The 23,736-nt window shown below is 52.4% G+C and overlaps 2 protein-coding genes across 3 annotated transcripts; one reads left to right on the forward strand and one right to left on the reverse strand.

Moving 5' to 3' along the window:
- Positions 1–7,259: 7,259 nt before the first annotated feature.
- Positions 7,260–8,737, reverse strand: ccdc85b (coiled-coil domain containing 85B). Its single transcript, XM_068021849.1, has one exon. It carries the CDS (start codon positions 8,357–8,359, stop codon positions 7,721–7,723), a length of 639 nt encoding a protein of 212 aa, XP_067877950.1. The 5' UTR covers positions 8,360–8,737; the 3' UTR covers positions 7,260–7,720.
- Positions 8,738–11,632: 2,895 nt separating this feature from the next.
- Positions 11,633–22,501, forward strand: fibpa (fibroblast growth factor (acidic) intracellular binding protein a). Of its 2 annotated transcripts, XM_068021640.1 has the most exons (10): positions 11,633–11,825; positions 12,212–12,410; positions 12,915–13,041; positions 14,103–14,203; positions 16,798–16,931; positions 18,567–18,675; positions 20,278–20,341; positions 20,486–20,572; positions 21,170–21,267; positions 22,053–22,501. In XM_068021640.1, the coding sequence occupies exons 1-10, from the start codon at positions 11,741–11,743 to the stop codon at positions 22,120–22,122; spliced, it is 1,074 nt and encodes a 357-aa protein (XP_067877741.1). In that variant the 5' UTR covers positions 11,633–11,740; the 3' UTR covers positions 22,123–22,501. The 2 variants fall into 2 exon arrangements, with proteins under 2 accessions (XP_067877741.1, XP_067877743.1); XM_068021642.1 differs by lacking the exon at positions 21,170–21,267.
- Positions 22,502–23,736: the final 1,235 nt, after the last annotated feature.

A 23,736-nucleotide genomic window follows, 5' to 3' on the forward strand; every position in this document is an offset into this window, starting at 1 on the left:
GGAAGTGACCCTTGATCCAGCCGACTGCCCAGTGCCTTCCAATATCCCAGTACATCAGAGGCTCCTCGTTCCCCGTTTCCCTACAATTCCTCAGTTTCTCCAGTCAATCTGCCATGCCTGGAATCATTCTGGTAAATCCATCCCGCACCCTCTCCGAAGCCTTCACAACCTTCCTAAGGCGTGGTGTCCGGAATATTCCAGCTGGGCGTAACCAGTGTTGTAGATGTGTTTATAGGGACTCTCCACTCCACCTGATCCCATGTGTTCCCCCAGGGTCCGCTATCCTCTGGGAAAACTCACCATCCGACACCCCACCCCCGATCGGGCCTGATACAATAACTGGAGGTTGTGAGTCCCACAGATCCTTGTGTGGGGGCTAGTAGGGAGCAGCTGGACTGAATGGCCTCTGTGTATGGTGGAACAGCGCCACGCAGTGGCAGGCAGGCAGTACTACAGTGTCTGGGAAAGGTTGCTCTTGTGCCACCCGGTGGCAGTTGTGAGGGGGTACAAGTCTGCGACCACTCCCACCCCACCCCCCAGTGTAAAACAATAGTGGAAAAATCAGGGGGGCAAAAGAGAGAGAGGAGCTTAAAACAATCACAATCACTGGAGGTAAACTAATGGGACTGAAGGCTGACAAGTCCCTGCAACTGATGGCCTGCATCCGAAGGTCTTAAAAGAAATGGATGCAGAGATAGTGGATGCATTGGTTGTAAATCTTCCAAAATTCCCCAGATTCTGGATAAGTCCCAGCGAATTGGTAAATGGTAAATGTGACAACTCTATTCAAGAAAGGAGGGAGACAGAAAGCAGGAAACTATAGGCCAGTTTAGCCTAACATCTGGCAGTGGGGAAATGCTGGAATCTGTTATTAAGGCAGTTGTAACAGGACATTTAGAAAATTATAATGTAATTAGGCAGAGTCAACATGGTTTTATGAAAGGGAAGTCGTATTTGATAAATTTATTAGAGTTCTTTGAGGAAGTAACAAGCAGCGTGGGTAAAGGGGGAACAAGTAGATGTAGTGTATTGGGATGTCCAGAAGGCGTTGCTAAGGTGCCACATAGAAGGTTACTACAGAAGGTTCACTCGGCTGATTCCTGGGATGAAGGGGTTGTCTTATGAGGAAAGTTTGGGCCTATACTCATTGGAGTTTAGTAGAACAGGAGGTGATCTTATTGAAACATGTAAGATTCTGAGGGATCTTGACAGGGGTAGATGCTGAGAGGATGTTTCCCCTCGTGGGGGAATCGAGAACTAGGGGGTACAGTTTCAGAATGAGGGGGGTCTCCCATTGAAGACGGAGATGAGGAGGAATTTCTTCTCTCTGAGGGTTGTTAATCTTTGGAATTCTCTTACCCAGAGAGCAGTGGAGGCTGGGTCATTGAATATATTCAAGGCTGAGTTAGACAGATTTTTGAATGGCCTACTCCTGCTCCCGTTCCTTAGATTCTAAGGTTCTTATGTTTCCTTAAATCTGCGTTTCTGACTTCTGTGACTTCTGGCTCAATTAAAAATCCCTACTCCAGTTAGCATGGAGGCTTTGCCACGCAACACGTTGGAGAGTGTGAAGACAGGACTTTGTCTCCACAAGGACTGTCACTCCTACCAACACTGTCATGGACAGATGCATCTGCGACAGGCAAATTGGTGAGGACGAGGTCAAGTATGTTTTTTTTCCCTCTTGTTGGTTCCCTCACCACCTGCCGCAGACCCAGTCTAGCAGCGATGTCCTTTAGGACTCGACCAGCTCAGTCAGTAGTGGTGCTACCGAGCCACTCTTGGTGATGGACATTTCTGTAACCTCCTCCAGCCCCTACAACCCTCCCTATCTCTGTAACCTCCTCCATCCCCTACAACACTCCCTATCTCTGTAACCTCCTCCAGCCCCTACAACCCTCCCTATCTCTGTAACCTCCTCCATCCCCTACAACACTCCCTATCTCTGTAACCTCCTCCATCCCCTACAACCCTCCCTATCTCTATAACCTCCTCCATCCCCTACAACCCTCCCTATCTCTATAACCTCCTCCAGCCCCAACAACCCTCCCTATCTCTGTAACCTCCTCCAGCCCCAACAACCCTCCCTATCTCTGTAACCTCCTCCAGCCCCTACAACCCTCCCTATCTCTCTAACCTCCTCCAGCCCCAACAACCCTCCCTATCTCTGTAACCTACTCCAGCCCCTACAACCCTCCCTATCTCTGTAACCTCCTCCAGCCCCCACAACCCTCCGAGATCTCTGCGCTCCTCCAATTCCGTCCTCTTGTCCATCCCCCGATTCCCATCTCTCCACCATTGCCGGCCGTGCCTTCAGCTGCCTGGGGCCCTAAGCTCTGGAATTCCCTCCCTAAACCTCTCCGTCTCTCTCTCTCCTCCTTTAAGACGCTCCTTAAAAACCGACCTCTTTGACCGAGCTTTTGGTCGCCTGTCCCTAATATCTCCTGATGTGGCTCGGGGTCAAATTCTGTCTGATTTACGCTCCTGGGAAGCACCTTGAGATGTAATACCAGGTTAAAGGTGCGAGATAAATGCAAGTGGTTTGCCTTCAGAGACTTGGGGAATGTCTCTGTATGCAATTGCTGGTGCCTGGTAATTCCTCCATAGAGGCATCCTCTGTGCATGAGCTGACTATTCGGCCACGGGGTGCAGCACAATCACTAAATTTCGGTGAAGGATCAGCCGGGGAGGACGGAGATTGACCAGAAAGACAGCTTTGCTGTTTGACCACATTGAACTGCAGGAAACTGTGAGAAAGGCTTTGCATTACTTTAGCCCCTTTCACATTCTCCGGACGTCCCAAAGTGCTGCACAGCCAGTCAAGTACTTTTCTGAGGCGCGTTGTCACTGCTGTGATGTAGGAAACGCAGCAGCCGAGTTGCGCACAGCAAGATCCCACAAACATCGATGAGGTAATGACCCAGATCGTCCGCTTTTTCACCAGTGATGTTGGTTGAGGGATAAATATTGGCCCCAGGACACCGGGGAGAACCCCCCCCCCCCCCACTTCCCCCGCCCCCTCTCTTCAAAATAACGGGGATGGGATCTTTAATGTCCACCTGAGAGGGCTGGAGGGGTTTCGGTTTAACGTTGCATGTGAAAGATGGCACCTCCAACAGTGCGGCACTCCCTCAGTACTGACCCTCCGACAGTGCGGCACTCCCTCAGTACTGACCCTCCGACAGTGCGGCACTCCCTCAGTACTGACCCTCCGACAGTGCGGCACTCCCTCAGTACTGACCCTCCGACAGTGCGGCACTCCCTCAGTACTGACCCTCCGACAGTGCGGCACTCTCTCAGTACTGACCCTCCGACAGTGCGGCACTCCCTCAGTACTGACCCTCCGACAGTGCGGCACTCCCTCAGTACTGACCCTCCGACAGTGCGGCACTCCCTCAGTACTGACCCTCCGACAGTGCGGCACTCCCTCAGTACTGACCCTCCGACAGTGCGGCGCTCCCTCAGTACTGACCCTCCGACAGTGCGGCACTCCCTCAGTACTGACCCTCCAACAGTGCAGCGCTCCCTCAGTACTGACCCTCCGACAGTGCGGCACTCCCTCAGTACTGACCCTCCGACAGTGCGGCACTCCCTCAGTACTGACCCTCTGACAGTGCGGCACTCCCTCAGTACTGAACCTCCGACAGTGCGGCGCTCCCTCAGTACTGACCCTCCGACAGTGCGGCACCCCCTCAGTACTGACCCTCCGACAGTGCGGTGCTCCCTCAGTACTGACCCTCCGACAGTGCAGCACTCCCTCAGTACTGACCCTCCGACAGTGCGGCACTCCCTCAGTACTGACCCTCCAACAGTGCAGCGCTCCCTCAGTACTGACCCTCCGACAGTGCGGCACTCCCTCAGTACTGACCCTCCAACAGTGCGGCACTCCCTCAGTACTGACCCTCCGACAGTGCGGCGCTCCCTCAGTACTGACCCTCCGACAGTGCGGCACTCCCTCAGTACTGACCCTCCGATAGTGCGGCACTCCCTCAGTACTGACCCTCCGACAGTGCGGCAATCCCTCAGTACTGACCCTCCGACAGTGCGGCACTCCCTCAGTACTGACCCTCCAACAGTGCAGCGCTCCCTCAGTACTGACCCTCCGACAGTGCGGCACTCCCTCAGTACTGACCCTCCGACAGTGCGGCACTCCCTCAGTACTGACCCTCCGACAGTGCGGCACTCCCTCAGTACTGACTCTCCGACAGTGCAGCACTCTCTAAGTACTGACCCTCCGACAGTACGGCACTCCCTCAGTACTGAACCTCCGACAGTGCAGCACTCTCTAAGTACTGACCCTCCGACAGTGCGGCACTCCCTCAGTACTGACCCTCCGACAGTGCGGCACTCCCTCAGTACTGACTCTCCGACAGTGCGGCACTCCCTCAGTACTGACCCTCTGACAGTGCGGCACTCCCTCAGTACTGACCCTCTGACAGTGCGGCACTCCCTCAGTACTGACCCTCCGACAGTGCGGCACTCCCTCAGTACTGACCCTCCGACAGTGCGGCACTCCCTCAGTACTGACTCTCCGACAGTGCAGCACTCTCTAAGTACTGACCCTCCGACAGTACGGCACTCCCTCAGTACTGAACCTCCGACAGTGCAGCACTCTCTAAGTACTGACCCTCCGACAGTGCGGCACTCCCTCAGTACTGACCCTCCGACAGTGCGGCACTCCCTCAGTACTGACTCTCCGACAGTGCGGCACTCCCTCAGTACTGACCCTCCGACAGTGCGGCACTCCCTCAGTACTGACTCTCCGACAGTGCGGCACTCCCTCAGTACTGACCCTCCGACAGTGCGGCACTCCCTCAGTACTGACCCTCCGACAGTGCGGCACTCCCTCAGTACTGACTCTCCGACAGTGCAGCACTCTCTAAGTACTGACCCTCCGACAGTGCGGCACTCCCTCAGTACTGACTCTCCGACAGTGCGGCACTCCCTCAGTACTGACCCTCTGACAGTGCGGCACTCCCTCAATACTGCACTGGGAGTGTCGGCCTGGACTTTGTCCTCAAGTCTCTGGACTGGGGCTCAAACCCAGAACCTTCTGACTGTAAGAGAGCTACCGGCGAAGCTGCTGTTGCCGCTGGATGGTCCAGTACTTGCAGAACATGGAGGCCCCAGGCATCCTGGAGCGAGCCTCGCAGGTCCTGGAATAGTGTGTGTGAGGAGGTGTCGTGATGCTTTTAGGATGGATACGAATGGGATCAAGTAGGATCACTTGGACGAGGATGGGTCTGGATGAGAGGGCAGTGAGCAGACGTGACAGTGCTGACAACAACAGAGGATGAGGGAACACATTTTGGTCAATTACTTAGCATCGCATTGAATTTCCAGCACAGAAACAGGCTGTTCAGCCCATCTGCTCCGTGCTGGTGTTTCTGCCCCACACGAGCCTCCTCCCCCACCCCCTCTCCATCTCTCCCCCATCACCATCTCCTATTCCTTTCTCCCTCGTGTGTTTATCCAGCTTCCCCTTAAATGCATCGACACTATTCATGTGTTCATGAAGGGAGCAGAAAGATTGTTTCATACTTAAAACATTTGGGGCTTCTGCAAACAGGAAGGGGATTGGCCGGGAATATTTAAGCCTCAGGATGCGGCTCTTTCTCCCAGTTCTGGTCTGACAGGAAAAGCCATCGGAATTCTAAAATAGGCACAGCGAGAAACAGGGGAAGTGTCTCCTCGGTCGCCGGAGATTACAGACGGCACTGCAACAACAACTCGCCTTCACATAGCGTGGTTAACTCAGTAAAACATCCCGCAAGCCACATAAGGAGATATTAGGGACAGGCGACCAAAAGCTCGGTCAAAGAGGTCGGTTTTTAAGGAGCGTCTTAAAGGAGGGGAGAGAGAGGCGGAGAGGTTTAGGGAGGGAATTCCAGAGCTTAGGACCCCAGGCAGCTGAAGGCACGGCCGCCAATGGTGGAGCGATGGGAATCGGGGGATGGACAAGAGGGCGGAATTGGAGGAGCGCAGAGATCTCGGAGGGTTGTGGGGGCTGGAGGAGGTTACAGAGATAGGGAGGGTTGTAGGGGCTGGAGGAGGTTTCGGAGATAGGGAGGGTTGTAGGTGCTGGAGGAGGTTTCGGAGATAGGGAGGGTTTTAGGTGCTGGAGGAGGTTACAGAGATAGGGAGGGTTGTAGGTGCTGGAGGAGGTTAGAGAGATAGGGAGGGTTGTTGGTGCTGGAGGAGGTTAGAGAGATAGGGAGGGTTGTAGGTGCTGGAGGAGGTTAGAGAGATAGGGAGGGTTGTAGGTGCTGGAGGAGGTTAGAGAGATAGGGAGGGTTGTTGGTGCTGGAGGAGGTTACACAGATAGGGAGGGTTGTAGGTGCTGGAGGAGGTTACAGAGATAGGGAGGGTTGTAGGTGCTGGAGGAGGTTAGAGAGATAGGGAGGGTTGTTGGTGCTGGAGAAGGTTACAGAGATAGGGAGGGTTGTTGGTGCTGGAGGAGGTTAGAGAGATAGGGAGGGTTGTTGGTGCTGGAGGAGGTTAGAGAGATAGGGAGGGTTGTAGGTGCTGGAGGAGGTTACAGAGATAGGGAGGGTTGTTGGTGCTGGAGGAGGTTACAGAGATAGGGAGGGTTGTTGGTGCTGGAGGAGGTTAGAGAGATAGGGAGGGTTGTTGGTGCTGGAGGAGGTTAGAGAGATAGGGAGGGTTGTAGGTGCTGGAGAAGGTTACAGAGATAGGGAGGGTTGTAGGTGCTGGAGAAGGTTACAGAGATAGGGAGGGTTGTTGGTGCTGGAGGAGGTTAGAGAGATAGGGAGGGTTGTAGGTGCTGGAGGAGGTTACAGAGATAGGGAGGGTTGTTGGTGCTGGAGGAGGTTAGAGAGATAGGGAGGGTTGTAGGTGCTGGAGGAGGTTAGAGAGATAGGGAGGGTTGTAGGTGCTGGAGAAGGTTACAGAGATAGGGAGGGTTGTAGGGGCTGGAGGAGGTTAGAGAGATAGGGAGGGTTGTGGGGGCTGGAGGAGGTTAGAGAGATAGGGAGTGTTGTAGGTGCTGGCGGAGGTTAGAGAGATAGGGAGGGTTGTAGGGGCTGGAGGAGGTTACAGAGATAGGAAGGGTTGTAGGGGCTGGAGGAGGTTACAGAGATAGGAAGGGGTTTGAACTCAAGGGTGAGAATTGAAAAAGGATACAGAGTGTTGCTCTTTATACTATATCGCAGTGTGCTCTGTCAGGGATAGGCCTCTCAGTGTGAAACAGGCCCACTTCTCAAACAAAAGGCAGTGAGTTACACAGTACAAATCTCTAATCACTCTTTAACAATCACAATCTGCCCAGCAACGACACTAAAAACCACCAATAAACTGAGGGAAAGTCCAGGAACAACTCGTCTCCGCCATCGGTCTGAATCTGTTTATTCATCTCTGCATTCCTTGACAAGTCCTCGATAAGCACAGCAAGATCCCACATTAAAAAAAAAGAAAGAGAGAAAAGGGCAACACGATGATGACCAGATCGTCTGTTTGTGTTTTTTTTTTGTAAGTGACGTTGCTCGTGGGATAAATATTGGGGCCCCCGGGGGACCCCGGTTTAACGTCTCGTCCGAAAGGCGGCACCCCCCCCCGGCAGTGTGGCACTCCCTCAGCGCGGGCGTTGGGAGTGTCAGCCTGCGAATAAAGCAACTTGACGCCTGATAACCAGCTTGGGCCAATACTTAACACCCTTCAGAAAATGTCCAAAAAAAAAGAAACGAGGAATTATCCGGCGCCATTACGCCTGGGAATTGTCAAGACATTCCGGAGTCTCATCCTCAGGGGAGCAGACCAGGTGCAGCTGATCCGGGCTGCCAATGCTACCCGCACTGGAGCTGCCGTCACCCAGGTCCCTGGGTCCGCAGGGAATGTTGAGGTCGGAGGAGCCGGTTGGACTGGCGTCCGTCCGCCCCGCGCAGTCGTCGTCCCGGATCATGCAGAGCTCCTTGAGAGTCAGGTTCTCCTTCACCAGCGCCTCCTGGAGCTGCTCCAGGTTGGCCAGCTTGCGGAGGTAACCCCCCACGTCCTCCCTCATCACTCGGGCCGCGTACCGCCCGAAGGCCTGCCACTCCCCGGCCAGGCCCTTGGCCTTCAGCCGGTCGTCGTCCAGGAAGCAGCAGAGCTCCCGCAGCTCCCGGTTCTCCCCCCGCAGCCGGCTGTTGACGGCCTTCAGCTGGCGGATCTCCAGCAGGTGCTCCTGGAGCTGCCGGTTCACCTCCTGGATGAGGCGTCCCCTCTGCACCAGGGCGCAAAGCTTCTCCGCCTCGGCCCTGCGGAGCCTCTGGACGAGGTCCTCCTTATCCCAAGCCAGCAGCTCCTCCTCCGGCAGTCTGCACAGCTCCACGGGGGGTAAAGCACTGTCCTCCACTCTGCTCATCCTCCAGCCCTCTCTCTCTCCCAGGCTCAGACATGCAGATGAAAGCCCCCCTTGCTTTCAGAACACAATCTCCTCTGTGAATAATGAACAACGCGCCCCTTTTTTTTCTTCCTTTCCTCCCCCAAAGAGAAAGGGAATCCAATTTGCTCCAATCCGCAGGGGGTTCAGAAATGAGAAGACAGCAAGAAGCGATACTGAAAAGAATTTCACCCGAGTGCAAATGCAGTCAGAGGCTCCAGTGCAAGACTACATCCTGCAGCTCGGCCAGCCTCCATACATCATTCAAAGCACGTCAGAGGCTGAGCTCTCTTCTAACAACACGGGACATCCTTCCTCAGTAACAAAGCCCCTTCCCTTCTGAGCATTGTTAACCAAGGAGACAGCAGGGCGGGGGGAGGGGGGGAATCAGCCAACCCGACCCTCATGTGTTTCCACCCACGCAGAAAGGGGCAGATCGACAGTCAGGATTCACCTGCCAGAAACGCCCCCAGCTCCCAACCGCCCCTAAACACAAAAAACAATTGCAGTGGGGTTTGTCCTTTTTTTTTTAGCCTGTGGCAGTACACATGACCCACTTGGTGCGCCAGTGCCGCGGGAGCACCACTCACTCCGAGGTGCTGTCCGCCGGGCGCGGAGTTATGCAGCTGTCAGGTTGCTGGCTGTGGGATCGCGCTGTGCGTTTCCGACATCGCGCCCCCCCCCCCCCCACCCCTTCATAAGCACTTCGTCAGCTGTGAAGCCCTGGGAGGGAGGGAGGGGGATGGTGGTGGGTGAGAGGCGCTACATAAAGGCAGGCTCGTTACTGTACAGGGGAGGTACCTGCAATCGAACCGCGCTGGGCGCCTTGGCGAGGTTTCTACAGAGCAAGAGTTCACCAACTCGGGGAGCAGTTGTGACATGGCCGGGCGGCTGCTCAAGTTGTAATTCAACATTTGAGATCAATAGGGGACACTCCCAACGAGATAAGACTCCCCGGGTGAGGCCAGACAGGAACAGGAGGAGGCCATTCAGCCCCTCGATGCTGTCCCACCATTCAATGAGATCATGTACTTTCTCACTTCACTCCTGAAAGGTTGAGCATTACTTTTTAGACTCTGCCCCCTACTCCTAGACTCCGCAACCAGTGGAAATAGTTTCTCTCTATCTACCCTCTCAATTGCCCTCAATATCTGAAAAAATTGCACCATTGGGGAATTACTTTGTGTCCGGCCTACAGATGTGTTCCCAGAGTTGCACAACAGCCAGAACAGCCAGCAACAACTGTGCAGAGAGGCCGATGAGGGGCCGTTGCACTAACATTACTGATTCAATATGAGCACAGAAGAAACAGGAGCAGGATTAGGTCATTCGGCCCCTTGAACCGACTCCTCCACTCATTACCATCACGGCTCCTCTGCTACTCAACTCAAGGATGTGAGTGAGGAGATGGAGTGGGTTTCGGAGGGGGGGTGAGTGAGGGAAGGGGAGGAGTGTGTTTGGAGGGATGGGAGTGAGTGAGGGATGGAGTGTGTTTGGAGCGTTAGGAGTGAGTAACGATGCAGTGTGTTTGGAGGGATGGGAGTGAGTGAGGGATGGAGTGTGTTTGGAGGGATGGGAGTGAGTGAGGATGGAGTGTGTTTGGAGGGACTGGAGTGAGGATGGAGTAAGTTTGGAGGGATGGGAGTGAGTGAGGGATGGAATGTGTTTGGAGCGTTAGGCGTGAGTAACGATGCAGTGTGTTTGGAGGGATGGGAGTGAGTGAGGGATGGAGTGTGTTTGGAGGGATGGGAGTGAGTGAGGATGGAGTGTGTTTGGAGGGACTGGAGTGAGGATGGAGTAAGTTTGGAGGGATGGGAGTGAGTGAAGATGGAGTGTATTTTGAGGGATGGCAGTGAGTGAGGATGGAGGGTGTTTGGAGGGATGGAGTGTATTTGGAGGGATGGGAGTGCGTGAGGATGGTGGGTGCTTGGAGGGATAGGAGTGAGTGAGGATGAAGTGTGTTTAGAGGGATGGGAGGGTGTGAGGATGGATTGTGTTTGGAGGGATGGGAGTGAGTGAGGTTAGAGTGTGTTTGGAAGGATGGGAGGGAGTGAGGGATGGAGTTTGTTTGGAGGGATGGGAGTGAGTGAAAATGGAGTGTGTTTGGAGGGATGGGAGTGAGTGAGGATGGAGTGTGTTTGGAGGGATGGGAGTGAGTGAGGATGGAGTGTGTTATGAGGGATGGGAATGAGTGAAGATGGAGAGTGTATGGAGGGATGGGAGTGAGTGAGGAATGGAGTGTGTTTGGAGGGATGGGAGTGAGTGAGGATGGAGTGTGTTTGGAGGGATGAGAGTGAGGATGTAGTGTGTTTGGAGGGATGGGAGTGAGTGAGGATGGAGTTTGTTTGGAGGGATGGGAGTGAGTGAGGATGGAGTGTGTTTGGAGGGATTGAGGGTGAGGATGGAGGGTGTTTGGAGGGATGGTAGTGAGTGAGGATGGAGGGTGTTTGGAGGGATGGTAGTGAGTGAGGATGGAGGGTGTTTGGAGGGATGGTAGTGAGTGAGGATGGAGGGTGTTTGGAGGGATGGTAGTGAGTGAGGATGGAGGGTGTTTGGAGGGATGGTAGTGAGTGAGGATGGAGGGTGTTTGGAGGGATGGTAGTGAGTGAGGATGGAGGGTGTTTGGAGGGATGGTAGTGAGTGAGGATGGAGGGTGTTTGGAGGGATGGCTGCTGCTCAGGAGCTGCCCGCGAGGCCCCGCCCCTTTCTCCCCATTGCCACAGCGAGCATGCGCGGGTCCTGTTTGTGACGAGCCCGGGGAGCCCTGTGCCTATTGGTCACCGCTCACCGGACGTTCCCAGTTGCTGTCCGTCGCCTCTGATTGGACAGCGTCTTTGACCCGGAAGTGGCTCCTCTGGCTGTAATTGATGGCTGTCTTGTGGGGTTTTATTGTGTTTTGGAGTCGCTGAGGTTCTCAAAGTCTGGGGGAAAACTTCAAACCTATCGCAGGGATAAAGTGACTGAGAAACAAACCCACCTTCAGGGGAAGGGAGGACCACCTCTATTAGGGGCTTGTTGCCACAGTAACCTGTTTTTTTTTGGGGGGGGGGCTAATTACCATAGTAACAGGTGCGGGGGGGAGTGTTACCATGGTAACAGCTCATTGGGGTTAGTTGCTATAGTAACAGGTACTTGGGATGATAGTTACCATAGTAACAGGAGCAAGGGGTAATTACCATAGTAACAGTTGCTGGGGGATATTGAGCAGAGTAACTGGGACTGGGCTGATGAATGATAGTCAGTGGGGTGGGGTGGGGGGTGGGGTGCAGTGACTGTTGTTATCGGAGTCACTGGGCACAGTTAGTGTCATGGTGGAGGGGCTGATTGGATTTCCACTGTGACTCCTGGAGATTACATCGTGTCATGGCGGCGGAGTTGGATGTGTTTGTGGGAAACACAACGCTGATTGACAAGGATGTTTATCGGCTCTGGCTGGATGGATATTCAGGTACCGGACTGAGGTGGCACGCAGCCCCTAACGGTGATCCGGACCCCCCCCGTCGCGGTCGCCGGCGGTGAAACCTGTCGTATAAATCCATCGCTTAATCTTGTTCATCTTCCATTCAGTGCCGTCGCGCCCACAGCAACAGGGACAGGCCATTCAGCCCATCGGGTCTCGTCTGGTGTTAACGTTGCACGCTTTGCCTCCTCCCTCCCCTCTACATCTCACCCCCCCCCCCCCCCCCATCAGCATATCCTTCCAAATAGGCGGAGCTGCCCGATCTTTCTGAGGCTCAGTTGAATAGCCGTAGGGCTTATTATCACCTGTTCCATATCTGGTGCTGCTTTTCGTATTTCAGTCCTATCTCACCATTTGCTATGCCTTCGTTCCAGTCAGCGACGCAGTTACAATTCGAATCCAAAGTGGGATATTGGAACAGACTGGTGCCACCCCAGATGTTTTGGAGAGTGACACAATGGATCATTACCGCACCTTCCAGATGTTGGAGCGTCTGCTGCACAGCCCCCCAAAGCTGATCAACCAACTCCTCTTCCAGATCCCCCCACCGATGCAGTGTATGTTAATTGAAAAGTAAGCAGTTACAATCTGAATGGGGCTGAAATTCAGTTGTCCGGTTTGAAATAACGGGAGCGCTGGAACTGGTGTTGTGAACTGGCTGGGAAGGAGTCCTGCCTTGATGGGGACAGTGTAGAGGGAGCTTTACTCTGTATCTAACCCAGTGCTGTACCTGTCCTGGGAGTGTTTGATGGGGGACAGTGTAGAGGGAGCTTTACTCTGTATCTAACCCCGTACTGTACCTGTCCTGGGAGTGTTTGATGGGGGACAGTGTAGAGGGAGCTTTACTCTGTATCTAACCCCGTACTGTACCTGTCCTGCGAGTGTTTGATGGGGGACAGTGTAGAGGGAGCTTTACTCTGTATCTAACCCCTGTGCTGTACCTGTCCTGGGAGTGTTTGATGGGGACAGTGTAGAGGGAGCTTTACTCTGTATCTAACCCAGTGCTGTACCAGTGGAAGTGTTTTGTGAAAAATGATTCAGGTGGAGTGATGATTTGAACTGTTTTCCCTTCGGCAGATATTATACATTCGATGAGCTGTTTGTGCGAGAGGTTCTGGGGAAGAAACTGTCCAAGGGGACCAAGAAGGATCTGGACGATGTCAGCACTAAAACGAGCATCACACTGAAGAGCTGCCGGAGACAGGTAGAGGCCAGACAAGGTCCCAGTGTCAGACCGACTTTACATCTGAACCATTGACAAATTGCGTTCATTCTTCAGACATATTGAAAAGCAAACTCGGTTGCTTTCAAGGTCTTAGAGTTATACAATACAGAAAGAGGCCCTTCGGCCCATCGTGTCTATGCTGAGCTGATGAGTTTTTTCCAGCCTGCTCACATTAAATTTCATCCCCCTGCTCGGCTCAGTTTAGTGGCTTTCTACCCTGAAGACTCTGGTCATGTTAAAGGTCCTGTAGCTCTGTCTGAAGAAGAGGAATGATTTTCTGTGCTGAACCTTGGTTGGACCACACTTGGAGCACATGGCTCGGTTCTGGTCTCCATATTAGACAAAGGATACAGAGGCACTGGAGACGATTTGCAGGATGATACCAGAACTGAGAGGTTATTCCCATCAGGAAAGATTGACCAGGCTGGGGCTCTTTGCTCTAGAAGGGAGAAGGCTGAGGGGTGACCTGATAGAGGTCTATAAGATTATGAAAGGGGTTCGATAGGGTCGTCGTAGAAAAGATGTTTCAACTTGCGGGCGAGACCAGAACTCAAGGTCATCAATATAAGACAGTCGCTAATAAATCCAATTGGGAATTCAAGAGAAACCTCTATCCCCAGAGAGAGGGGAGAATGTGGAACTCGCTACCACAGGGAGTGGTTGAGGTGAATAGTATCGATGTATTTAAGGGGAAGCTGGATAAACACATGAGGGAGAAAGGAATAGAAGAATTGGGTGAGATGGAGAGGGGGTGGGAGGAGGCTCGTGTGGAGCAGAAACACTGGTCTAGCCCAGGTGGGCCAAATGGCCTGTTTCTGTGCTCCTAAGGAGCATTCCCAAGAGATCATTCGAAGCTTGAACTGGATAAATCAGTCTATAACCAGCCTTATGCTGCTAAATGCCGGTGGGAGAAGTGTCGCAATGCATGAGAGGTTGGGCGAGGGAGCTGTGGGTGTGGAGGAAACAGAGTGACAGCCTGTTTAGGTGTACCTTTTAACCCTGGCCTTTTAACAGCGAGTCCTCTTTCTGTCTCTCTGCAGTTTGATAACTTCAAACGAGTGTTTAAGGTGGTCGAAGAGATGAAGGGACCGCTGGTGGAGAACATTCAGCAATACTTCCTCCTTTCCGACAGGCTGGCTGGGTAAATACCCCTTCCTATCACTCTGCTTAAAAGGGGGCTGGGGAATGAATGCTGTGCAATTATTTAACTCACAGAACTCATCCACCACTGTGAGATAGGAGAGCTCGTCCTTTTAGACAAATGTTCAGCAGAAAAATAATTTTTCCAGGCATCACTTTGACCCTCACGCCGAGCGTTCATTGACAGATTAAATGCCCATGGCAGCAGTCCTCTGGGCCTTTTACGCTTTCGGCCCTTTTTATCTATCCGCAAATATTCCTGACTCCGGTCAGCGGAAAGAAGGAATTTCAATCCTGATGGTCCATGCTGGATTCGAACCCCAGTCCCTGAAGTGAAAGATCAGGAGTGTTACATATCACCTGCCAAATGTTACACCCCTGTTCAAAAAGTGCGGGAGGCGCACTCCAAGCTCGTACGGCGTGCCCGCTTCCTGCAGTTAGAAACAGGCCAACAGTTCCGACATGAAGGTAGTGGCAGCTCGGGCACGGTGGGCGGAGATTCGCCCACGCTTGGGAGGTCGAGGCAGATTATTTGGAGACTGGGACTTGACGCCCGTGGTGGAATATCTTACTGGAATGTGCAGGGCGACTGCCAGGAGTCAGCATGACTTCGTGCAAAGGCAGATGTTTCTCCCAGAGCTTGGTCCCAAACTGTAGGAGAGTTTTATCATCCCCACACCATTGCCCATCTCGTGCCCCTTTACCCCGACCCCCATTGCTCTTTTCTCTAAAAGTCAGGTCATTAAGTTTGCTGAGCGATTTTTTTTTTTTGTATTCATCTGCTGTCTGGCCTCCTCCCCACCTGCGCTCCCTCAAGTCCAAAGGGATCACATCTGGCACACAGCTGCTCCAGCCATCTGTCGCCAGATGTGGCTGGATCGTTCCCAGAGCTGTGTGCGAACTCCTGGAACATTCCGGAGAACAAAGCCGGCTGCTCCCCCCATCTTGCTTCTGTGCTGAACTATCAGCTGTCTCCTTTTAAACCCCTCTCTCCCCTTCCCACCCCCCCCCCCTCCACCCTGACCTCCAACAACAAGTGTGAAGGTGGGGGGGAGAGGTCACTGAAATTGTGACCATCCGTTCAAGGTTCCTTCCAACTCTCCCCCTGAGGTCTTGGAATCTGATCCAGCTTCATTCTCTCCCATCTCCCTTCATCCACCTCTCCGAGCTCATCTTATCCACTAGACCTCCCTCCCACCCCTCTCTGAACCCCATTCTCACTAAACAGCATACCACCCTATCCATCCGGTCATCGTAAATTTACACGCCTCTATTAAATCTCCCCTCAGTCTCTCCTGTTCCGAAGAAAATGGCCCCATCACCATTCCTGCCGAAGACCGGACCATCCAGCACCCAAGAGGATACAGAGATTTACCAGGGTGTTGGCAGGAATTGAGAATTCTAGCCATGAGGAAAGATTGGAGAGGTTGGCATTGATTTCGTTGGAACAGAGGAGGCTGAGGGGAGATTGAATATAAAATGATGAGGGTCCGGCATAGAGTGGATAGGAAGAACCAGTTTCCATTAGAGAGGTCACTAACCATGGGGCATAGATTGAAAGTAATTGGTGGAAGGACTAGAAAGGAAATGGGTAATAATTTCACCCAGAGGGCACTGGGGGTCTGGAACTCCCTGCCTGAAAAGGGGAGGTAGAGGCAGAAACCCCCATCACATTTAGAAAAAAAACCACTTGAATATGCAGTTGAAGTGCTGTACCCAAGGTGTGATTAGGCTGGATGTCTCCTTTTGGGCCAGTACAGACACAGTGGGCCAAATGTCGTCCTCCTGTACTGTTAAGTTTTCTATGTTTCCCTTCCTTGCACCCCACCCCACACTAGCTGACATTGTTAACATATCCCCTGTCCTAGATTACTGTTCCTCACCCGCCCCGGCCTTTCAAAACTGCTGTCACTAAACTCCCCACCTCCCCGCACTCCCCCCACAAAAAAGCCCATTGGGCTCTCCATAGTTCCACAGGGAGGGATGCACTCATCTCTTTAGAAGAAGGTTGCAACATGAAAATGTCTGGCTGTGTTCCGAATCATAGGATCTCATAGCTCGGAGTGGGTGGGTGGGGGCCATTCGGCCCTTCGAGCCTGTGCTGGCTCTTTCAAAGATCCATCCAATTAGTCCCACTCCTCCCCCCCCACAGCCCTGCAAATGTCTCCCTTTCTAGTATTTATCCGATTTTCCCCTTTTTTGAAAGTCACAAATCGTCTTCCACCGCCCTTTCAGGGCAGCGCGGTTCCAGATCACAACAACTCAGCGCGTTAAAGATCCCGCGTGGAAAGGCACAACCCAGTTGGGCCGAATGGCCTGTTTCTGGGCAGTATTTTTTTTTTGCTCTGTGTCTCGGTCATCCGGGTCGGCTGCCGGTGGCTCCCCCTTCCCTTGAAACAGCGGCACGGAGTGGGATTGGCAGGGAGGGAGTGAGGGGGTGCAGGAGAGCGAGTATGCGTGACCTGCCTACCAGGTTGAGGCATCGGGTTGGGGGTGGTCTCGGGCGTTATACTCATTGTCTCTTTTCTCTTGACGGTGCCCCCTGCCAACCCAACCCCACCCCACCCCCACCTTTCGCCCACTCCCCCCTCCCAGTGATTATGCGGCTGTCGTCTTTTTCGCCAACAATCGATTCGAGACGGGCAAGAAGAAACTCCAGTACCTGACCTTCGAGGATTTTGCCTGCTGTGCTGAGCAGCTGATTCAGAACTGGACGCTTGGAGCTGTGGGTGAGTGGGGCGGGGGGGGGGGTGGGGGTGGTGCCTGGGATAGGCAGTGTAAGTACAGTGGGGTCCCCAGCCCTATCAAAATATGGGTGTTGGGAGCTATCTGTAGATTAGAGAGTGGGTTTTTAACCCATTTTTATTTTCAATTTAAAACTTGGTTGTCTGCGAATTGACAGACTCGGTGGGCCGAAGGGCCGGTTTCAGTGCTGTATCTCTCTACGACTGGGGCACGTGGGAGAATGGGCTGCAGGACGAAAGGGGTTAATGTGCTGGGGCCGTTTACCGATGGAAGGGTCTCACGGTGAAGTGAATGTCGGCCCGGTTGGGTTGATGCCCAGTGGATTTGATGAGTGATGGTGGTTCCCGCTCTGTTTTAAGCATTGGACCGTCTTAACAAAGATGAGGCAAGACAGAGGTGACATAACGGGGTCGCCACGGAAACCGGGTAGGTCGTCATGTGTCAGTAAAAGCGCATTGTCCCCTGGAAGATCAGCAAACCGCAATCCGCCCCATATAAGGAGCCGCTCCCGATTTTCCCCCCGTCTCCTTCCGGTTGGATTTTTCTCGTCAGTTTGGACGGTCCCGAGGGAAACTGTCTTTATTATTCTGACGGCAAATGCCTTTAAAACAGGCAAATTGATGTGTGGAGTGTGACTTTGCACTCTCTGTGTCGAATGCCGAACCCCTGCAGCCAGCACAGGTATTGAAAAGGCCGCCCCATTAGCTTCGCAGCTAGACCGCGGCCGGTGTCTGAGAGCCAGTGCAAAGTGGCCGAGTGGTGGCCTGTGCTCTCAGTCGCCACCTTGCTCAGGAGGTCCTGCTTGTGAGTTCACTTACTGTCTCCGCTGTGTTTTCACTTGTTGGGTGCAGTGGGCTATAAAATATCCCCATTGTGTGTGGAGGGGCGGGGCAGGTTTAAGATGTCACTGCGAGGGGCAGCATCACTTTCAGTCCCCACTTCTCCCCCCCCCCACCACCTGCTCTTCGTCCAGTAGCGACCGTGCGATCTTTTACGTCCACCTGAGAGGGGCAGGCGGGGGCCTCTTTTTAACGTCACATCTGACAGACGGCACCTGCGACAGTGCGGCACTCCCTCAGCACTGGCACTGGGAGTGTCGGCCTGGGTTATGGGCTCAAGTCTCTGGACTGGGACTCGATCCCTCAACCTTCTACTTCCAAGGTGAGAGAGAGAGCGAGAGAGCGAGAGCGATACCCACAGAGAGCCAGGGCTGACAACTTGGAGGTGGCTTGTGTCTGACACAGCAAGAGCCTCAAATAAACGTGGACACTTGGTTTCTGATTCTCGACTCCACACATGCTTCCCACACACGTTAATACAATGCCCTTTACGCAGTAACAGAGCTTGGTAACTGTGCAGCACTTTGGAATAAGACTGACTGACTGACTGACCGACTGCAGTGGGTTTAAATGTTAATTTTAAAAGTCAAATCGATTAGGAGTAGGGATTTGTAATGAGGTTGGAATGAGCTGACCCGAGGATTTTGCCTCTCGCAGGTTCACCCCTTCCATTGTCTGTGGTCTGATTTGGTTTTTTATTTCACCCCCCCCGCTCCACGACTATGTGGAGTGGTCTCCGAGGGAGCAGATAGTCACTGATGTGAATCTCATCTTTTACAGATTGCATGGTGGATGACATGGATGTTGACTTGGACAGAGAGTTTCTGCAGGATCTGAAAGACCTCAAAGTGCTGATCACTGATAAGGACCTACTGGACCAACACAAAAGGTAGAGGGCCTGTCAGGATCCACTTGTACATAGCTCCCTCTATACTGTCCCCATCAAACACTCCCAGGACAGGTACAGTACGGGGGTTAGATACAGAGTAAAGCTCCCTCTATACTGTCCCCATCAAACACTCCCAGGACAGGTACAGCACAGGGTTAGATACAGAGTAAAGCTCCCTCTATACTGTCCCCATCAAACACTCCCCAGGACAGGTACAGTACGGGGGTTAGATACAGAGTAAAGCTCCCTCTACACTGTCCCCATCAAACACTCCCAGGACAGATACAGTACGGGGGTTAGATACAGAGTAAAGCTCCCTCTACACTGTCCCCATCAAACACTCCCAGGACAGATACAGCACGGGGGTTAGATACAGAGTAAAGCTCCCTCTACACTGACCCCATCAAATACTCCCAGGACAGGTACAGTACGGGGTTAGATACAGAGTAAAGCTCCCTCTATACTGTCCCCATAAAACACTCCCCAGGACAGGTACAACACGGGGGTTAGATACAGAGTAAAGCTCCCTCTATACTGTCCCCATCAAACACTCCCCAGGACAGGTACAACACGGGGGTTAGATACAGAGTAAAGCTCCCTCTACACTGTCCCCATCAAACACTCCCAGGACAGGTACAGTACGGGGGTTAGATACAGAGTAAAGCTCCCTCTATACTGTCCCCATCAAACACTCCCAGGACAGGTACAGCACAGGGTTAGATACAGAGTAAAGCTCCCTCTATACTGTCCCCATCAAACACTCCCCAGGACAGGTACAGCACAGGGTTAGATACAGAGTAAAGCTCCCTCTATACTGTCCCCATCAAACACTCCCAGGACAGGTACAGTACGGGGGTTAGATACAGAGTAAAGCTCCCTCTATACTGTCCCCATCAAACACTCCCAGGACAGGTACAGCACAGGGTTAGATACAGAGTAAAGCTCCCTCTATACTGTCCCCATCAAACACTCCCCAGGACAGGTACAGCACGGGGGTTAGATACAGAGTAAAGCTCCCTCTACACTGTCCCCATCAAACACTCCCCAGGACAGGTACAGTACGGGGGTTAGATACAGAGTAAAGCTCCCTCTATACTGTCCCCATCAAACACTCCCCAGGACAGGTACAGCACGGGGTTAGATACAGAGTAAAGCTCCCTCTACACTGTCCCCATCAAACACTCCCCAGGACAGGTACAGCACGGGGTTAGATACAGAGTGAAGCTCCCTCTATACTGTCCCCATCAAACTCTCCCCAGGACAGGTACAGCACGGGGTTAGATACAGAGTAAAGCTCCCTCTACACTGTCCCCATCAAACACTCCCCAGGACAGGTACAACACGGGGGTTAGATACAGAGTAAAGCTCCCTCTATACTGTCCCCATCAAACACTCCCAGGATAGGTACAGCACTGGGAGTTGGAAAGAAAAGAAAAAAAAAAAGAAACGGGGTTAGAGGAAAGTCTTTCCGTCTGGGCTCGACTTGCAGACAGGTGATAGTCTGGGTGTCTGACACCCTCCTGTTTTAGATTTTGGAGCATGTTTTTAAATGAGTGGGAATGTGTTCTGATTTTTGCTGCTGTGTCTCTGATCTTCACACAGTCTGGTCTGCACCGCGCTGAGGGGAAAAGTCAGCATCTTCACTGAGATGGAAGGAAACTTTAAGGTAAAAGCAAAGTTTTATTTACCTGCTCTTAGCCAAGTGTGGGCAGTTTGTCTCGTTCATTCCTCCAGTGTAACTGGAAGTAAGTTATCACAGTTGCCTCGTTGGAAATCTTCGCTGTGCTCTGATTTGCAGTTTCCATTGCAGAATCTTTCTCGGGGCCTAATTAACATTGCAGCAAAACTTATCCACACCAAGGATGTTCGAGATCTCTTCATTGACCTGGTGGAAAAGGTGCGTTCTCTGATTGCTTAGTTCAATCCCGGAGAGTGGGGATTATTCTAGCCGGGTTGAGGAATTCTCTCCTGGCGCCCGTACCGTTTGTTAACGAGAGTACTCGCAGTCAGGGGAAAGGACGGAAAAGGGGAATGTATGTTGGGAGGGAGGCACAGACCAACCCAAACCTCCTGCATTTCTCCAGCACCTTTCACCCCTCCTCCCTCAGGGCACCTCAAAGTAATGTAGGAGAAGTGGTAGATTTCCTTTGCGAGCTCCACTTTAATTTTCATCACAGTTTTTCAATTGGATTTGGTGCAAACGTTTAAACCCCGCCCCCCCCCCCCCTCGTCCGTCCATGTTTCATCTCAGTCGCTTTAAGCTGGGCGTTCGCACGGTTAGGCATGCAGCATGACAGTCGCACTTCTCACCAGGCCAAGTGGGGCGAGATTTTAACTCGCTCAAAACCCATTGGCGGACGCGGGGTTAAAGGAGTTCCCGGCTTCGGGAACGCCCCACATCCGACTCTCGATGCTGATGCGCCCGATTCCAGGAATGTCGCTCACTTCTGCTCACTCCTCCTCCTCTTCTTCTTCCCCCTCTTGTCTCGAACAGTTTATTGAGCCGTGTAAATCCGATCGATGGAACAACAATGACGTGTGCCTGTTCCTTACGCAGTACACAAACACAGCGCGTGCCCTCAGCGCCTTCAAGTAAGTACGGTGAGAGTTGCAGAGCGCAGGGAGAATCACATGGGACTGTCTGATAACTTTGCTAGTGTACAAATCCCGCCCTCTGCTGTACCCTCCAATGCCAATCTCCATCCTGGGCTCTGGATGTGACTATGTCAATCAGCCCCCCCGCCCCCCCCACTTTAAAAATAAACTTGTACCCGATGAGCAGGGCAGGGGTCAGGCTCAGAATTCTTTAGCTACCCCGTGTGGCCGGCAATTTTAATTTAACTGAAAGATTGCCGAGGGTTTGGAGGAGCAGGAGGTGGCCTCCAGATTCCTCAGTCCTGGCGGTCTGCCATGCTCCCTGGGTTTTGAGACCAGCGGAGGCATTCAAGCAGGAAGAAAGAACTTGAATTTATATAGCGCCTTTCACGACCTGGGGGGGTGGGGGGGGTGCCTTTATAGCCAATGTGGTACCTTTTTGAAGTGTCGTAATGTAGGCAGCAAATCAATTGATCAATTTTGTAATGTTTTGTAAAATATGTATTTTAAAAAATATATATTTTGGACATTAGAAATTTCAGTTACTGAGGAAAAATAATGGCGGATCAGTGTATTCCACAGTGCCGGCCGGTGGCCAGAGTTTGGAACTGCAGGAAAACTTGAACAGCCTGTGACTAAAAACGTGACAGGATAAAACCTATTGAAGGAACAAGTGGAGTTGTTACAGGGAGTTAAAAGGGCAACTAGGGGTGCAGACACAAGGGATGTTGCAATACATTTCCATTTAAATCTCGGTTATTTATTGTATTTTGTTTATCTAGACACCAGTGCCTGTGGGAACGATACATGGGCACCATCAAAAGTTGCATCATGACGATGTATCACGACTGAAGGCTCGGGGTGCCTCCTGACTGGCACAGGGAGAGCTGCGAGCCTCAGCCTGCAGTTGGCAAAGAGAAAGCCCTCCGGACAGCAGATTGACTGCATTCCTCTCCCTTTCCGACCTGTCTCGATTTCCTGGGCGAGACCTTTTTTGAACGTGCTTGTGATTTTTCCTTTTCAAGCCTCGTAAACCGTTCGAAGGTTATAAGGGTTTAAGTGGCGGACTTTCCGAGATCATTCTGTCGTCCTTTCTGTTTGCGGTGTGGGATAGAGAGAGTCCTCCTTTCACAGCATCTTCTCTCCTTGTTCAAGGGGTTACATTATTGCCACCCAACTGAAAGGGAGGCTGCACTGTTGGAATGTTCAATAAATATTTCAGTGTTTTTAACCCACCTGAATGTCATTACTTCACTGGCTGTGAAGCCCCCCTGGGCTGCTGTATAATACACAGTCCTTGGTTTGTTTCTTTCTCTCTCTCTCTCTCTCTCTCACTTTCCCTTTCTTTACCCCTCTCTGTTTGTCTCCCTGTCTGGCTGTCTCTCTCTCTCTCTTTGTATCTGTCTCTCTTATGTGTGTGTCTCTGTCTCTCCATCCCTCTCTCTGTATGTGTTTGTCTCTCTGTCCCTCTCCCTCACTCTGTCCACCTCTGTCTCTCTGTCTATCTCTCTATGTCCACTTCAGTCTGTGTGTGTCTCTCTGTCTTTATGTGTGTGTGTCTGTCTGTCTCTCTGTGTCTGTGTCTCTTTCTCTCTTTGTCTGTCTCTCTATCTGACTGTGTGTCTCTGTTTGTCTGTCTGTGTCTGTGTGTGTCTATCTCTCTCTCTCTGTCTCTCCCTATGTGTCTGTTTCTCTCTGTCTGTTTCTGTCTCTCTATGTATCTGCCTCTTTTTGTGTCCCACTATGTGTCTGTTTTTCTCTCTCTATCTCTCTCTTTGTCTCTGTGTGTGTGTGTGTCTCTCCCTGTCTGTCTCTCTGTGTGTGTCTCTTCCTGTCTGTTTGTGTGTGTCTCTCTCTCTCTCTCTGGTTCTTTGACTGATCACAGGTGACTCTCCAGCTTTTCTCTTCATCATCACTTCTCTCTGGTCCTCTCGCCAATGGCAGACCCCACATGAGAGGATCAGTTAAGAATGGAGGCATGTCACATCAAACGCCCTGTGCTCTCAGGAAATCCTCTCCCCCCGGTCACCGCTCAGAGGACCCGCTGCCTGCTGACACTGGGCAAAGTGATGGACGCCCGGCCAAAGCTGCAGGGAGCAGAACACGTGACCAATCTCTGCTGGGAGGAGCTGTACTCCGAGCTGCAAAGGGCAAGAGAGCACTGATAATCTTCATTCAAACCGGGACACCCCAGCCTAATCTCCTTCTCCCTGAACCTACCAAATAACAAGAGATGCCTTCAACCACACCATGCAACAACACAACCCACCCTCATTGCCCCTCTGAGTTCTCGATCCTGCCAGATGGTGACCTCTGTAAATAATAAACATTCAGTTCACGTTGTACTTCAACGCGACAGTGCAGACCCACCCACTCTTCCCTAGCTCCAGGCCTTGCTCCTGTTCCAGTCTTCCTCGTGATACTGGAGAACCAGGATTGGGGAAGGCGGGTGATCGGTCGGGGATT

This window comes from Heterodontus francisci, chromosome 44 (genome assembly GCF_036365525.1).
Source record: "Heterodontus francisci isolate sHetFra1 chromosome 44, sHetFra1.hap1, whole genome shotgun sequence".
In the NCBI taxonomy this organism is placed as follows: domain Eukaryota; kingdom Metazoa; phylum Chordata; class Chondrichthyes; order Heterodontiformes; family Heterodontidae; genus Heterodontus; species Heterodontus francisci.

What these genes read in the sequence shown, in the direction of transcription:
- ccdc85b (XM_068021849.1), bottom strand. Translation starts at nt 8,359, where the DNA reads ATGAGCAGAGTGGAGGACAGTGCTTTACCCCCCGTGGAGCTGTGCAGA.
- fibpa (XM_068021640.1), top strand. Translation starts at nt 11,741, where the DNA reads ATGGCGGCGGAGTTGGATGTGTTTGTGGGAAACACAACGCTGATTGAC. An exon ending in CAGTGTATGTTAATTGAAAA is followed by an intron (nt 12,411 to 12,914) that starts GTAAGCAGTTAC and finishes TCCCTTCGGCAG; the next exon opens with ATATTATACATTCGATGAGC. An exon ending in TCATTGACCTGGTGGAAAAG is followed by an intron (nt 20,573 to 21,169) that starts GTGCGTTCTCTG and finishes TGTCTCGAACAG; the next exon opens with TTTATTGAGCCGTGTAAATC.